At 42.4% G+C, this 17,143-nt stretch overlaps 2 protein-coding genes across 2 annotated transcripts in view; one reads left to right on the top strand and one right to left on the bottom strand.

Annotated features, from left to right (window-relative positions):
• LOC138043171 (pre-mRNA-processing factor 40 homolog B-like) overlaps positions 1 to 17,143 on the top strand; it is a 53,050-nt gene that overhangs the window by 15,013 nt on the left and 20,894 nt on the right. The window contains exons 3-6 of the mRNA XM_068889314.1: positions 9,935 to 10,154; positions 11,961 to 12,151; positions 13,329 to 13,445; positions 14,966 to 15,086. Of these exons, the coding sequence (XP_068745415.1) occupies positions 9,935 to 10,154; positions 11,961 to 12,151; positions 13,329 to 13,445; positions 14,966 to 15,086 (649 nt within the window). The remainder of the gene's footprint in view (positions 1 to 9,934; positions 10,155 to 11,960; positions 12,152 to 13,328; positions 13,446 to 14,965; positions 15,087 to 17,143) is intronic.
• LOC138041382 (uncharacterized) lies at positions 611 to 4,447 on the bottom strand. The gene is made up of 2 exons (XM_068887152.1): positions 3,580 to 4,447; positions 611 to 3,128 (listed from the first exon to the last, which is right to left on the bottom strand). Exons 1-2 carry the CDS (start codon positions 4,208 to 4,210, stop codon positions 2,635 to 2,637), a joined length of 1,125 nt encoding a protein of 374 aa, XP_068743253.1. The 5' UTR covers positions 4,211 to 4,447; the 3' UTR covers positions 611 to 2,634.

Here is a 17,143-nt window from a genome sequence, read left to right as displayed (position 1 = left end):
CAGAGAACAGATGTCCCCTCCCTGACGGGGCTCCAGCACAGGGCTGAAGGGGTGCCGCAGGCAGCAATTCCCCGCCCACAAACGCCGAGTGTAACGAGAAAGTCCCCTGTGTGGGGCCCATAAATTTAAGTAAGACAGGGTAGCCCAGGCCAGCTCTCCACAGGAGGTGCAAGGGATTAGGCATAGGGAGACCTTGGCCCCAAATGGGGGAGTGACAGCGAGGCCAGCCGCCTGTGGAGGAAGTGGCCTGGGGCCCATGTAATACCAGAATACACTTAAAAATTAAGTAACACACTATAAATGCAACAATAAAAACAGGAACAAGGAGACATCGCAGTGTTCTCAATGTATCTAAAATAGGTGTCAGTTAAGGCAAGATGCCAAGTTCCTGGGTACTTGGAGGATAGCCTCTTTGGGGGTCTGGATATAGGTTTGGTAAGCGTTAGATTTCCACCTTCCGAGGACTTTGATTAGCCAGTCAGGGAGTCCCACCGCTCCTGCTGTTGTGGCAGCACCAATACGAAAGCTGTGTGAGGCGAAGTTTGCGCTGTTCAGGCCACAAACATGCAGTAGAGCGCGCAGGTTGTTGGTAAGTGATGCACGGGTAAGATTGCGCCCATCGGCAAATTTGAAGAGAGGCTGAGAGGTACTTTGTCCATGTGTTTGAAGAAGATAGTCTTGAAGGGCAGTTACGGCGCAGACGTTAGAGTCTGACCTAGCTATAGTGAGTTTGGCTGTCTCGCGGAAGGGGTCAGTCTTGGACTTCTTAATAGTAATTTTGAGGTAATTCGGACTGAAAATATTAGGTTCGAGGCTGATATCTGCCCTGGATAAGTGAGTATGGGGGTCAAACTTGCCATTGCAAGTGAATTCACTGCTTCGTAGGAAACCGAAAAAGGCCAGCGTAAAGGCAGCCCATAACATGGAAGAGTCAACAGCCTGGGAGTGAAAGGGTTGTAACTTAGAGTAGATTAGATGGAGAACCGTAATAGTGATGGGGTAGCGTGCCCGTTTAGAAACGGTCTGTGAACATTTTATGCCTCGTAAAGTTTTATAAAGGAGGGGCATGGAGGTAAAGTCCAGTTGACAACCAAACTCAATATGCAGGTTTTTTACTGCTGCCAGATAAACTTTAATAGTGGCATGGGAAACTGTATTGGAAAGGTGGGTAACAAAGTGAATTAAGGTAGCCTCACTGCTGGGTAAGAGAGGGGTATGGGGGGAAACAAGCCTATGGTGTAAACAAAAGCGAATAAATTGGCGTTCACCAGAGGAATATGTACGGCGGGTGGTCGGTGCAATGGAGTGGTAGATGAAACTGGCCGCCTGCAGACTCAAACTTTGGTCAGGAAATGAGGGATCTGGCAAGGAACAGGCGATGCATCCGGTGCGAGAAGGCGGAAACGGGCCATCTGGAAGCGAGAGAGACTGTCAGCGATACCATTGTCAAGGCCAGGGACATGTTTGGCGGAAAAGGTAAAATTGAATTTTAAGGTCTGCTGGGTGATTAGGCGAACGAGATTCATAATCCGGGGTATTTTTGAGCTCTTCGCAGAGAGAATGGCAACAGTTGCTTGGTTGTCACAGTGAAAGCAAATTCTCCTATTAGCCCAAAGGGGAGCCCAGAGCATGCAGGCCAAGTAAATTGGGTAGAGCTCTTGCCACTGGATGCTTATGCCAGTGGCAGGGTTGAGCTGATGGAAAGGGTGCCATTTACCCTGGAACCATAGGTTATTGAAGAAACCCCCGTAGCCAAGGGAACCGGCCGCATCTGTAAAAAGGTGAATTTGGGGAGAGGGCTCAGTAAAAGGGGGGAGGAAAAGGCTTACCCCATTCCAATGGTCTAAGAAGATTTGCCACATGAGAATGTCCTTCCTGAATTCTTGGTTGAGTGAAACAAAATGCCCAGGGTGGCGGACCCCCCGAGTAAGATTTATAATCCGTTGCATGAAAGGACGACCCGGGGAGATAACCCGACAGGCAAAGTGTAAAGTCCCAATAAGAGATTGGAGGTCACGTAGGCGGCAAGATCTTTTGGAGGACCAGGAGGCAAGCATTAAGCGGGCATTGTGTAGTTTGTCGATTGGCAGACGGGCTTCCATGCGGACAGAGTCAAGAGTTATCCCCATAAACTCAAGGCACTGAGTGGGGCGGAAGGTCTTCTTTGGGGCAAGGGGGATATTAAGCTCCTCAAATAGGGTGAGAACCTGGCAAAGGGCAGTGGCACAACGGGAGAGTGGAGGGGGCTGGGCAATAAAGAAGTCGTCCAGGATATGGATAATGGAGGGGATGTTGAGGTGATTTTTTACTAGCCATTCCAGGGCATCTGAGAGTTGATTGAAAAGGTAGGGGGCACTTCTAAGGCCGAAGGGGAGAGCTTTGTCGAAAAAGAAACGACCCTTCCAGGACATACCCAATAGTTCCCAATCAGCGGGGTGAACGGGGATAATGCGGAAGGCCGATTGAATATCAGTTTTGGTCATGAAACAGCCGGGGCCATGTTCAAGGACCAATGAGATCGCGTCGTCAATGCAGATGTATTGTAGGGTGAAAAGTTCAAGTGGGATGTTGGCGTTCAGGCTACCAGGGGACCCTTTGGGGAAGGAGAGGTGGAAAATAGTGCGCCATTTTTGGCTATTCTTTTTGGGAACCAGCCCGAGGGGATGGATCTGAAAATTTGGAAAGGGGGGGGGATTCAAAAGGGCCTGCGAGGCGACCAAGTTCAACTTCTTCTAGGAGGTTGCCTTCGATAATTGAGGGGTGGCGGTAAGCCGAAGGAAGGTTTTTGGCTGTTTTAGGAAGACGGCTGCCTTGGTAGCCCACCCGAAAACCCTCGGTTAGCCCAGCAGTTAGGTTAGCTACGAAGGTCTGATTGGGATGGGTCTTGAGAAGGTTGGATAAGAGGGGAATATTCACAGGGGTCAGAGGCGTCATGGACAACAGGGCTTCAGCGGTTTGATGATTTCTTATCAGTCTGGCTTCTAGGTTTTGAAGGGGGGTCATCGTGGCGGAAAGCTGGGTGGTCTCCGTGGCAGGTTTTGCAGCGGTGGCTGAAGGGGCAGGGGTCTTGGCTGCATTTGGTCCCTCGGTTGTAATTGTTGCAGAGTCCCCGCTGTGTATTGTTGGGTCTAAGGGCGGAAAGGGAGCACCCATAAGAATAATGATCCCCACTACCACAAATAGAACAGCAAGATTTGGCTTGCCCGGTAAACTTCATAAGGTAGAGTTGTGTATCACGTTCTCCCCAATTGAGGGGAAGGTTTCCGGCCGCTTTCCGACGGAAATCGATGTCGTAGGAGAGCCAGGCAAAACCGGCAAATTTCCGTTGGGCTGATCGGATGATCTCCTGGTAGGCGAACATCTCAACCGCCCTCCGGGGGAAGGAAGTTAACAAAATAGTACAGTATACGGCGAAGGCGGACAACCATTTATCGATAGAATCGACATGCGTTTTCTTCCTGCGGGGGTTAGGGAGTTCTACCTGTTTCCCGCCAACGGATATGGACAACCCAGTAAGCTCGTTATCAGTTACAAGGGACGAGTTTTCTGGCAGCAGCAAATCAAACTCAACGTACTCACCGCGTAAAACAGCTTGCTTGGTCTTTGTAGGGACGTGATCAGCGAGAGAAGATGACGGTGTAACGGAAGGTAGATGAAGGTCGGCGCTTGTTGACGAAGATGGTTGAGAAAGGAGACTCGCCACGAAGGTTGGGTCCCCAAGTTCTCGAGTTGTTGCGAGCTGAGGTGTCGAAGAGGACGTTGGAAGCGCTGTTGGAAGTGACGAGGCACTTTGCACGGCTGGCCTGAAGTTCTTCAGCTTTTGATCGACGATGTTGCCGATCAGCGTAGCCAGATTTGCTGGGTCAAATGCAGAGTTCGCGGGAGGGGCCTCGTTGCGGCCGCCATCTTGGATATCCTCTGGGTTGTTGTCGTTTGGTTCGGTTGGTGTGTCGCCGGGTAATTCATCCTCCGGCGTGGGATCGCGGCGCTCGTCCGGAAGGTCACTGCTCCCTGGTTCTTGGCGGTTGGTGCGTGGACGTTTGGCGGCTGATGCAGAGGCGTCAGAGTTTCGCGTGCGTGTGGCCGAGGGATTCGAAGGGGAGATCGAGCCGAGCCGCTCGATCAACTGTTCGCGTGAACCTGTGATTAGCAAGTTGTTCTGCGCTAACAGAAGACGTAGGACTTCGTTGCTAAGCCCGGAGAGTTCCATGAGGTGGAGTATCAGTTAGTGGCGGGAAAAACGGAAATAAAACACGATGTTACAATTGGAGCAAAGTACAAACTTGCAGGTCTCAGAGAAGGGACAAACTGATTACTCGCATGACATGCTATGCTTAAATAGCAGTTGCCAAATATGGGCATGTGTTGTAAATTACCGCAGAGAGACGAGTGTGGGCTCATCTCAGAAAAGGTTGCTTGCCAACATTAACCTTTATTTTATGCTAAAATAACATAAAATGACCAGCAGTTTAAGTTTGGAGCCATCTCCTGTGCATGCCAAGATGACAGTCAGGCACTTTTTTCATTTTTCTCCTCGTAGTTGAGTGGAGGATGTTGAGCTAGCATTGTTTTCTGGTGCAGCGACAAGTCATTCCTTTTCATGAATCTTTGACAGCAATGGTTTGAAGCCTTAACTGGTCGGCGGGGATGTCATACTGAGGATCTCTAGAGAGTTCCAATGCTTTTAGCCTGACCATGTTTGGTAAAATCGCTAAACCATCGTTACGCTTCTCTGTGATCCAGGCCATTAAATCTTGCTCGAGACAAGGCCACGCGGCTTTCCATGCGGCCATGCGGCTCATAAATTATTGTTGAAAAAAGAGACTATGTACTACAATGTTTTTAGTTATCTTGATTGTTAAATTCCTCTCTCTGGGCTGTGTTATCTTCCAAGGATCTTATGCTACTTTGTTCCGAAAAGCATAACAATCTACTCGTTTCAGGAGAGTGAAAAATAAATTTTTAGAATTGAAAATTAAGGTTGAATACTTTGGGTGAATATACAATACATCCATTACACTGTAATCACACGTGTGGTTTTTCTTTGTGATCACCTTCTAGGCGATCCACAGTTGTAACAATTTTTCCTTCATCGTGGTCTCTCTACATTTTTTGTTGGTTCATTCAATGTATTTCTGTATTTGGCTATTGATCTGTGAGAATAAGGATCTTGTTCACTAGTAGAAGCATTGGTTGTATTTATCCTTCCATGACTCCTCGCACTTGCACTTGCACTTGCACTTGTTTCCGTTTTGACAAAGGAAAGTAAATAACAATCACAATAGAGTAGCTACTTGGTGTAGGCACTCGTATACCCACAGTCGGACCTTTGAAATGAAAAGCTGCCATATTGTATCCTACAGTGCATCTTGTTTCAAGTAGAACCCAGACTTCTATTCAGCAAGAGAATGCGTAGCACTGTTTGCCTGTTCGTTTTTGAAATGTTTGCCTTTGGTTATTCTTCGTTTGTTTCGAGGCTTTTAGCTCTCATTGGTACGATACAAAACATAAACATGTATTTCTCAGAGAGTGTCCAGAGGACTAGTAGGGAAGAAAACTACTTGTTTTCTACTCTGTGAGTGTGTTGCAGTGCTTGTTGTCTATAGCAGTGTGTTACCTTTCCTGGTTTGAGTTGGGGCGGGTTGTTCATCTCCCTCCCCGTTTCTTTCGGAGTGGGTGTCCCGGGTTTCTCCCCTTGGTGTTGGTGGGTTTGGCCTGGGGCTTTGGCACCACCCTGACCAGGCCTTGGTGTCTGTGGTCCTTTCGTGTCTTTGACAGGGTTTTGTTTGGGCTTCAACCCTGGTGCTTTTGTGCATTCTTTGAGGGGGGTGGGGAGGGGGGACAAGGCATCCTCTTCGCATCCTGGCATCGTTGATAGAGTACATATTTATAAGTTGCTGTGGGACATGTGGCTGGTCCCTCCTTTTCCCTTGGGTTCTAGTTTGCATGTCGTTGGTTTTGATGTCATGTCTGAAGGAGGCCAATCTGGTGAGTGGCATCGTGTTGCGGACATGTTATCTCCTATTGGTGCTTGTGTTGGTGTGGGAATCTACCCCAAGGATTACTCACTGCAATAAAAAATTATACAAAATGACGGTGTCATTGGAATGGTCTGCAAACTTGGTGGGGTGGGCCCTGAGGGCCAAGCTTGGTGTTTGGTCTGCATGTCACAACATTGCTGTTCACTCCTGTGATTTGTGCCTTCTTGGCATGAAGTGGCATTCGAGTGGCATTCAGGTGTTTGTGGACCTGGCCCTCCTGTTCAGTCTGGGGTCTTCCCCATGTTTCTTCAACTCTATGGCCAATCTTGTCAGGTGGATTAACACAAAACTTTGCCTTTGTGAAAGAGTCAAAGAGGAAATGTTTTTTACCATATGGAGAAGACGTCCTTCAATTTTGCTGAAATAGACTGAAAAGAGAATATTTTATGAATTTTTTCAGAAATTTACCCAAAAAAAGCAAAATCTGACATTGTCGTACAAATTTACTCAGGTGAAAAGCTATACTTCCCATAAAAGATAAGTGAAAAGGTATTCCAAAAACACACATTTCAACTCACAACTACCAATACTAATTGAATGACTGCTTTCAAAACTACAGTGATGGCACAACTGATGACCAGGCAATTTCAAATAAGCAAACCAAAATTACCGGTACGTCTAAATGTTTCCTGATCTATAAATGACATGTACAGCAAATTTAAATGAAATACAACTAACACAGAAGATATGGCACTTCTAAGTACAAAATATGTCAAATTTGACCAATCTCGAAGTAAAGATCTTATCAACAAAAGTAATAATTGCTCCATGACGTGACAGCTAAAATCAGCTAATTAATTACTGTTGTGGGAAAACTAATTATGAACTTAACTTGTGTGGCACTGATGGAAGTGACCAATGTGCAGAAAACCTTCACCACTCCTTTCTTGTTAGACTATCTGCTTTGAGGAACTACCTGGAAAAAAAAAGGAGGCATGGGGGGCCCACCTCTCACCACACTTAAAAAAAGGGCAGTAGTAAGTGATAACAATAGTCAACATGTATACATTACTAAGTTAGTCCAGGAGGACCACTCACAACGCGGAGACCGAGAGATTGAGCACTAACACGGCAGAGACAGAGACCAACCACTGTGCGGTGTTAGCATTAAGAGACCAAGCTACTGCTTATGAAACTGCCTATTGTGAAACATTTGAAAGCAGTTTTTGTCCAACAGTATAAACATTACTAAGTTATCCCACTACATGTACAAGAATAAAAAGGCAGAGGGGTCAAAATTAAGTCAAAACACGAGAAGAAAATGAGACAAAATCAATCTGAAGTGACCAATATCGCATCAATATCGCATAAATTATAAATTTATGTGCCTGTCCACTTATTGACAATAAAAATTAACCAATGAATGCACAAGAATTTTGCAGTCATTGGAAAAACACAGTTTTCGTGTATCATGGAAAAAGGGACGGTGAACAGTGTCAAAATCACCTCTGTCACTCTCCTTTACCACTAGCCTTCCTCCTTCGGTTTACTTGGTTGGTTTAATTTGCATTACCGGATGTAGTTATCATGGAGACCACCTTGTTATTGACCCACTGCAAAGCAAGAACAGGGGGATCCCTCTCCCAACGCATAGTCCCCTTAGCCTTACCCCTCCCCCATACCTTGCCATTTTAAGAGTTGCTGGGAAATCCCACCTGGTATCTAGAATAGTACCAGTAACAAGGGTTCTATGGCCAAAGAGGTGCTTGGCAAGGGCCATTGATGTGTAAGAGTTGTATATGAATAAATGATAACCCTGGTCAAAGTAGTCATTACAACATTGTTCGCAAGGCCTTGCTCACTGATTTGCTGCCCCGCCTTCCTACCTATGTAAATATCAAAATGCTGGACATAAGCATTTGAGCTATCAGCCAAGACCCACAGTTTTATGCTTCACTTTGTTGGCTTGTCTTTGATATACTGCTGCATACAAGTCCCTCTCCTTTTCCACCACCCTTGCTTACTTTGGTTTTCTCTTCTCCTCCAAACTTGCTTGTCAGCCGTCAACTCCATCGCCAACCTTGTGGTCAGCCAGGCATTGCTGTGGATTCTCAGGTCTCACCTTCCAGGGCCTCCACGATTGACCCTTTTAGAAGGGCTGTTGCCTCTGCAATGGCATGGGTTGTCCTGCGATCTGAGCTTTGTCTGCGCTCATGCAGTGTTTGCCTCTCTGAGTCCAGTCACCGGCCGTTGTGTCCCCTTTCATCTGGTCAGCCCCCTCTCTCATTCTCTGTTGTCACGTTGGCTTGAAGATGTTTGCACTGCTACTGCTATGCAGTGATCTTTTCAAGTCACAGCTTCAGGATTGGTGCTGCGACTGTTGCTGCTCACTCAGGCATTCCTGATCATCTATTCATTTTATGGGGCTGTGGAATGGTGATGCCTTTGGGCTGTATATTGGAGCTCCTGTGTTGGCTCAAGCTCTGGCAGCTTCCAAGTGCTGTCACAGTGACTGTGGCATTTTGTGTTTTCACCACGATTTTGTCTTAGGGAGTCCCAGGGCTCCCTTTCCTGAAAAAGAGGGTCCCTGCAGGAGCTTAACCATTGACTCCCAAGGGTTTCCCATTAACGAGTAAATTGTCTGGCATTAGACAGAGTAAAATACTAAGTCGGGCCAGTTTAGGCCGGTTTGGGAGTCAAAGGGTTAAGTGGGACAAAGTTACTTGGGCTTCATGACTAGGGTGGGAAAAGTCCATCGTGATTTCTCTGTCCATTTTATCAAGGGACATTAAAATTGGAACTCTTTCAATGGTGGCCCTTCAACAGTACTGTCAGTGTATTTGATTTGTTTGCCCCAAGAGAGTCTTACGGGTCATCATCTTTTTGTCGAGATCATAGGCAAACCTTGTGTATTTCAATTGGCATTCACTCCAGATGAAAAACACAGTTGTTCTACAGTGAAACAGCTTTTTGATCTTTGCTTGCTACGTTGTCTTTTCCTTCATCCCCTTCACCAGCATTTTGATGATCTTTTACACTTTCTCTAAATTTCTCTGTGCTGTGACAATTAACTTGAGCCCACACTCTAAAATTAATTATCTGTTACTGAAAGTACCTACCTGATTAAATATGGTGGTCAAGACGTCGAAGCTGTGCTTCACTGGTGTGACTGAGGAAGGCAAAAGTCAATAAAATTGAAGACTTTGAATACTTTGATAAACTGTTTCCATTCAGTTGCAGAAGCAAGGAGCTGGAGTATTCACTTGACCATTAAAACACTGCTAACTTATGTGTAAAAGTCTGTTTTGCTCATAGCATCTTTGTGCATGCCCAAGTGGGCGCATTTGCATGGCTTTAATGCACCATTTCTATTTTTCTTGTGGGAATCCTGCAAGGGTGCAGCCTGGTGAGAACAGCATCAGTAATTTTTAAATTTTTAAATGAATCACTGGGTGTACAGGTTTCAATAATAATATTATTATTAACCAATTAAAAGGAATGGCATTATTCCACGTGTCTGCAAAAGCATACAATGTTCTCAAATTAAAATGTCATCATAAGGTTCTCAACAATCATCTATTCTTATTATTCATGTGTAAACAATACAAAATGCATAGTTAGATTATGTCTACTTTTTATAATGACTTCAATGTTTCTTGCAATCTTGGAATCATTGGGTTCTAAAGGAAACTACACAAGTCGTGCTCTAATGATTGACGGCAGAATAATGAAAAGCTTTTGCATCTGTGATAATTGCAGTTGCAAATATGATACAAGTCTCAACAATAACTGACAGTGGCTATCGGGAATCCATGTAGGTTTGATTACAAGAGTTGTTAAACAATTACATGTATTTCTGTGATCATGAATGTATGAAGTCACATTTGTGAAAGTGGGCTTTGATCACTGGTGTGAATTATTTATTATTAATATTTTTCTCATTTATACCACAGGTGCCTGGAATGCCAATGATGGCACCTGGGTATGCTCCTCCAGGAATGCCTCCATTTCAGCCAGTAGCCATGACAACAGGTCAACCAATGATGTACCCTCATGGTAGTATGCCAGGAATGCCAACAGCATATGCACCTCCGTTAACTTCAAACATACAGCAGGCCCCTGTGGTGGCGACTTTTCAGCCAATAGCTAACACTGGATCACCAGCAATGATAAGTAAGCTTGCACTTGTAATGATTTTACAAGGTATTGCCCTCCTAATTGCCAGCAAAATCCCTGCAGGGGGTTCAAAAAACATCATCAGCCAGTAAAAAGCTTCAGCTGCTTTGCTGAAAAGAATGTCAGGTACTTTTTGGGGTACATGTATTTAAACAGTCATTAAAGAAAGTTTGTTTCAGACCTACCCACAATTTAATAATTATTTGTTTTAACAAGTGTACCTTTCACCTCAATTCTACAAAAATTAGACCCCCGGACCCCTCCAAGAACAGTTATTGTTGATACAGTCAGTTACATGTGCTCTTCTCAAACCTGCTCTTTATTTCAAAATTTATTTTTGTTGAACCTCGTGTATTGTGTAAGGCTAAATAAGGCCTCAAATAGGTACAATGACCCTTGTTGTTTATTCATCCTTATAAAAGTACATGTAGCTAAAGCCTTTAAGGGAGTAGGGCTAAACTTTTCTGTGAAAGCAAGACATTAAACCAATTTTGAAAGTTTTGCTAGATTGTTTCCTTCCTTTAACCCTTTCATCCCCGTGGGGTTCCCCATTGACGAGTAAAATCATCTGGCTTTAGACAGAGTAAAATCTATAAGTGGCACTATTGGGAGTTAAAGGTATAATGGGGACATAGTTTTTGAGTGAGTCTAGCTGTTGTTAACCCTTTCAGCCCCGTGGGGTTCCCCATTGACGAGTAAAATCGTCTGGCGTTAGACAGAGCAAAATCTGTAAGTGGCACTATTGGGAGTTAAAGGGTAATATTGTTATATGGCTGAGTATTTTCCCCCAGCAATGCACGCTCTTATTGGTTACTTCAAGGTCACATGACAGCTAACTATATATTTCCCGCCAAAAGCCTCTGAGCAGGCAACAGTGCAAAATCTATGACGTCAGAGGGTAACAGTGCATTGTTACCCGTGAATGTTGACCGATGACCACAGTTTTTCATTTGTGCTATATAACAAATCACTTAATGACTGGTCCTGAGGGAAGCAGTTCATTTTGTTTCCCGAGAATCTCAATGTTTCCCTCGGCTGCACCGAGGGGAAACATTGAGATTCCTGGGAAACAAAATGAACTGTTTCCCTCAGGACCAGTCATTATGCTGCTTTGTGGAAGGCTGTATTTTTTTATTTACACAGTGAAATTAATACAGTACAAGTTAAATGTAACTCAATAGCACCTCAAAACGTGATCCTCCATTTTAAAAAAATTGGAGTATGGTGGCAAGGGTTTGTTGCTGTCTTGAATCTTTAATCAAGATCCTCAAAAATATTTTCAAATGTCTAAAAATATGATTCCTGGATTTTGAAGAAAGTGGAGGATGAGGATCACGTTTCAGGTTACATTTGACTCGTACTACTTGAACATACGTAGTATTGAATTGGTCTGTCTTAATTTGCTTGCTGCTGAGAAAAGTGTTAGCACCTACTGTACTCACATGCTTTGTTGTCTAAGGCTGGCTGTTTAAAATTAAAATGGTATAACATTTTCCTAAAAAAAAATGCTCTGCCTATTTGTCATAATTATACAAACAGCAACATTGCTTTCTGACAACCGTTGCTGACAATATTAACGTTCAAATGAGGCCTTTAACTGCTATTCAACGTAAAAAATTTAGAACTTTCATGAATGGATAAGAGAAAATATTCTGCATAGAGCTTACAATAATATTATACAAATTTATGTAAAATTTCTAAGTGGTAAGTACAAATAATGTGGATTTTATAATGATAACTTTGGGGCAGTAGTTAAAGGCCTCATTCCAACCTCAATATTTTCACTTTCTGATAACTGTATAGTTCCAGCTCCTGTGAGAGCCCCACAAGTTGGTACTGAAAGCTCGAACTCACCGTCAGTTGTAAAGCAAATACAAGAACAAGAGATCAAAGCAGCAGATAGTCCATCACAGACCAATAAGACAGAGGAGCCAGATGGCAAAGTTGAAGACGTAAAGAAAGAGAAAAAGAAAGTTAAGAAACCCAAGGCTAAGGTTTGAACTCACAGAAAGTTGATAAATTCAGGGTTCCCACTCACCTTGAAAAGTCAGGGAAACCTGAAAATTTTTCAAGGGCAGCAAGTTGCGAGGAAATTTGAAAAAGTACTTACTGTTATTAGGGACCTTAATTTAAGCAAGGATGATGATGATGGCTACTAGAATGCCGTATAACAGTAGGTTTAATTAGCAAAAACAATACTTCTGCATGCTCTGTATGTGGGTTTTATATTTTGATATTTCTTTGCCATTCTCATCTTGACATGGAAGTAAAATGATCAAATTTAAGGTTATGTGGAGGATAAGGTCTCGTGACGATGAATTTTCAATTTTCAATCTGAATAAACACACCATTCTCATCAATGTTATTCTTGGAATGTGTACTCTCACTTTCCAAGCCGAGAAACAGTAACAGGAAATAATATTTTTAGGCAACGTTCTCGTAGCCGCCGTCGTCGTCTTCCTTGCTTAAGGTCCCTATTAAACTGACTCTACATTAAAATTGGTCTTGTCCTCAGATTACTAGAAAATCCTAAAAGATTATGTCAGGGAAAGTTAGCTTTAGTCAGGGAAAAGTCAGGGAATTATGTTTTCATGGTAGAGTGGAAACCCTGATGATGATTTGCATTTTGTATTGATCAATAATTACATGTATAAATAATTTATGCAGTTTAGTTTTGATGTGGCAGGGGAGGGAATTGGGAATTCCTAGAATAACTGAGGTCGGACACACATTCATGTATCAAGCTAAAAACAATTAGCATAATTTAAATTTTCTTCTCAAAATATACACAATATTGGGAATACAAGAGCACTTACATGTATCTAGTGAGCAAAAGCTTATTACATGTACACTGATCAACTGTGACGAAAGAGTGAAATGATCCTCGCACTTTAACTGGACAAGTTAAGCAATTGTCTGTGATAGTCACCTGAAAATTTCAGGTGGGTCCAACAGGATTCCATCCCATGACCTCTGCTATTCTGGTGCAATGCTCGAACAAACTGAGCTATGAAGCCATACAGTTGGGAGGCTTATGTGTTCCCATGAAATGACTTGATGATTGTTATATGTAGGTGCAGGGATCACTTCACTCCTTTGTTTATAACCTGCACTTCAAATAAAATTATATTTACAAGTTATCAACTGTGTCTTTTCCTCCCTTGTTTGTAGACAAAACAGACTCCATGGACAGAACACAAGGCTCCTGATGGCAGAACTTACTTCTATAACACTGAAACTAAAGTGTCTACTTGGCAAAAGCCAAATGAACTCAAGACTCCAGGCGAGGTATTATGTTATTTATAATGTTTTACCTTCAGTTGCCCTGCAGAAAGTTTGAATGAGCTGACATGCTTTAGCCCATTGTATGCTTGTCAGTTCCCTTTCATGAGCAAAATTTACACTCCTACCCTCTCTGTGCTCAACAGTGCTGTGATTCTGTTGTCTCATTACAATTCGGTAAGTAAAGTGGACTCTCGGAGCACAATGTGATACCAAGACCATGCAGAAACAGCTTGACATTCTGTTAAGTTCTCTTGGTTGCCTTCTATGATTTAAATGCTATTTTTGATAAGATGATGTACAGTTGAATAATATGTACTTTAAGTGACAAATCGATATGTAAAGGTTTTTTGTTACTAACGAAAATTCTTCTTAAAAAATACCAGTAACCCCTTATCGTGTGATCAGTGGGGGATCTCTGAATTTCGTACATACATGTATCTTGCTGGATGAAAAATCTACTGGATAATTGAATTTTTCATTATCTCTTCCAAGATAAAACATGACATACATGAAATGCTTGTAGAATTTGACCCATGATAACCCAGACCCGACTGTCATACGAGACATTATGTTTTATTTAACATGTACTCTTAAAAATAGTCAGCTGGAAAACTTGAGTGAGTGCAACCTTTGTATTGACGTTTCTCAATTTTTGTTGATCTCTAAAAACTTTTAATAAACTGGTACCTTTTAGCCACTTTCTGTCTTCCCTCCAATAATATTGTGTAAACTGTTTCCCAAGGACGTTTCTTTTTTCTTCGCCATTCTTGGCACCTAAACTCAAATATTTTTTGTTTCTAATTTCAATCTCTCCACCAAAGCAAACATATTTTGTCATTTGTACTTCAAAATTCTGCTTTTTATGTGTCAGGCAATTTACGCAAAGTTAGCAAAACTGGCAATCATTTGGACCCACAACCGAGCTGTCAGAACCATTGATCTGTTCTCGATTTTACATCACAAACTGTTTTGCAATGCAAAAACTCTTTGAAAATTTGAATGCACAGCAGTTTGTGACGTAAAATCAAGTAGGCCCATGCCTCTCACAGCATGGTCTTGGGTCAAAATTACTATGACTTTTACTAACTTTACATGGCTTGTGCAACACATGAAAAGCAAAATTTCGAGGTGAAAATTGTAAAATGTGTTTGCTTTAGGTGGAAAGAAACATTTTTGCCTTGAGGTGCACTGACCACACCTTGCTTGTTCAAAAGGTGGATAACGCTATCCAGTGGATAAACACTAGCCGAACCAATATTCAGTTATAATCCAGTGGATAGTGATTTATCCAGTCGATAGCACTATCCACCCTTCGAACAACTGGGACCAGAGGGCATATCCTTTTAAGACCCTTAGTGATATTATTTGTAAACAAATGAAGTTGTGATTGTTTCTGTGTGCTAGAGAAGATAACAATGGCATTTATTTTAAAAGAGTAAACTAGTTTTCCTTTGTTTTTGTTCCCTTGTGTTTTTTTGATTGAAATTCTAGCAGGAGATTTTTGTTGTTGTTGTTTTGGACAGATTCAACTAGATTCATGTCCATGGAAAGAACACAAAGCTGATACAGGCAGAATATACTACCACAATACTGAAACAAAAGAGTCAACTTGGACAATTCCTAAAGAATTGGCCGAACTCAAAGGTATAGAAATACAGTATTTTTTAAGCCACTGGTTGCAGTGATGTTTTGCACTCTTGTTACCGTATTTACCCGTGTATAAGTCGACCTTTTATGGCCTCAAAAGAAGCTCCAAAAATCGCCCTCGACTTATACACGGGTCAAAGATTTTGAGCCAAGTTCCAGCTAAGTAATCTATTCAAATTTAACATAATAATGTTGTCTTGGGCATAACAAACGCAGTGGACAAAAGCCGATACATTGTAAAAGACTTCAAAATGAATGACAAAAGACTTCAAAACGAATGTAAGCAATTCCAGTTGAAATGAAAAAGGGTTTGTCCAACTCTAAATGTTGAAGATACTCACAAGCACAAATATAAAATAGACACTGGAAATTTTCGTTTTCCAAAGGCAGAAAGCTTTAAAAGGCATTTCTGTTTCTTCGAATAAAACACGATCGTTCAACGGCTTAGTAACCTGGCGCAATACCTCGTGTTTGCGTGCAAGCATCGTCACTCGTGTTTGCGTGAAAATGCTGCTTGGTAATGATTGTTTTTTATTCTTTATACAAACCTGGCAGATTTAAATGCTTTTGCAAACTTCGTATTGTTTGGTTTATGAGTTTTGTTTTGTTTGTCATTTGAGAAATTGTAAGTCCAGGACCAATTAAACCTTGCACATTTTCGCATCGTTCGCAAGTTACTTTCAAAGATTGACTCCTGCTTCTGTGATGTAGCCTGCGTAGCAGGCGTCGAAAGGGGTAGGGGTAGGGGATAGGGGATAGGGGATAGGGATTTTGCGCCTGCCACGCAGGCTACTGTGATGTTGCATTGTGCTTATCCTCTAAAGCCTTTATCCTTGAACAACGAAACAGGTGAGTTTCAGGTTTATACGTTCGATTTTCTGAGAACTTTTTCGAAACTCAAGGACAAATTGTCCGCATATACAACAGTTGCTGAACAACAAGACTATTAAGCGCTTGAGGCCCTGATTTTTTTGTGTATCCACATTTCCAGAAATCGAAGAATACAAGATTAGTGTCCCATGAACATTTGACAAAGAAATTAAGAAATTTGCGTTATTTGCCATCAAAAATGGGGGGTCGACTTATACATGGGATCGACTTATACACGGGTAAATACGGTATATTTCATTTAACTGCACTTCTTCCTGATCCCTTTTGCAGAACACATTGAAATTTGTTTTGATCTTCTCAGTTTTTTTAATATGAAAGGCATTTAAACTGATTGTGGATAGATGAACTTGGGAACTGGTGCCATCAAAGGTTGGTGGGAGCCTCATAAAAGAAGCAGCAGGCAGGTTCCATGGCAACCCTGTAAGTGGGAACTGCCCTGCAAGTGGCCACCAACCAGCACCATCACACTGAAGGAACTTCAGTGACGATACTTACCCAACCTGATACTTAACCTTGGGCCAACTCCAATGGGGGGTGGAGGGGGGGGCTGAACACTAAATTTTTCAAAATAGGCAAAAGCATTGTTCTGCAAATATCAGCAGAGTACTAAGCAAAAATGCAAATATGACGACTAAAGTCCTCCCATATCCACATGGCAGGGCAAGCCCCTGTGGCTACCCTGCAGGTTATGAACAATGAACATATGTCTAGACAACTGCTGGGCATGTTTAGGCCCATTGTGATGAAAATATTATTATCCTGCTGCTTTTCAACTTGAGATACAATGCAAGCCCAGCTGACCATTATAAAAGAATCTCTGAACCATGTTATCAATTGACCATAAACATAGTATTATGCCAAAAGATGTGGGAAACTAAGCACACCAATGGGAGGCAATGCAATACACTGGTACACTGTAAATCTATAGTCACTTTTGTGTAAGCAAAAAAAAACACAATGTGTCGCCAATTTGGAATTAACTTTTACAACCACGTAGCCAACTGTCTGCAGCACACCATTAGTTTCTGCAACAAGACTGCACCGTTATGTGGTGACACTGTTGTGCTGTACATAATTTATATGCAGTGCACTTCAAAATTAATGTAACTTCACTTTTAAATGAAAGTGTAGTTACATTAAATTTTGATGTGCACTGCATAACA

This window comes from Montipora capricornis, chromosome 3 (assembly GCF_036669925.1).
Source record: "Montipora capricornis isolate CH-2021 chromosome 3, ASM3666992v2, whole genome shotgun sequence".
In the NCBI taxonomy this organism is placed as follows: Eukaryota; Metazoa; Cnidaria; class Anthozoa; order Scleractinia; family Acroporidae; genus Montipora; species Montipora capricornis.
This window is presented reverse-complemented; position numbering and strand designations above follow the sequence as displayed.

Excerpts from the sequence above, each read along its gene's own strand:
- LOC138041382 (XM_068887152.1), bottom strand. The coding sequence starts at position 4,210 with ATGGAACTCTCCGGGCTTAGCAACGAAGTCCTACGTCTTCTGTTAGCG. Across the intron at positions 3,129-3,579 it reads CAAGCAAGCTGTTTTACGCG|ACCCAACAATACACAGCGGG; the intron begins GTGAGTACGTTG and ends TTCCGCCCTTAG.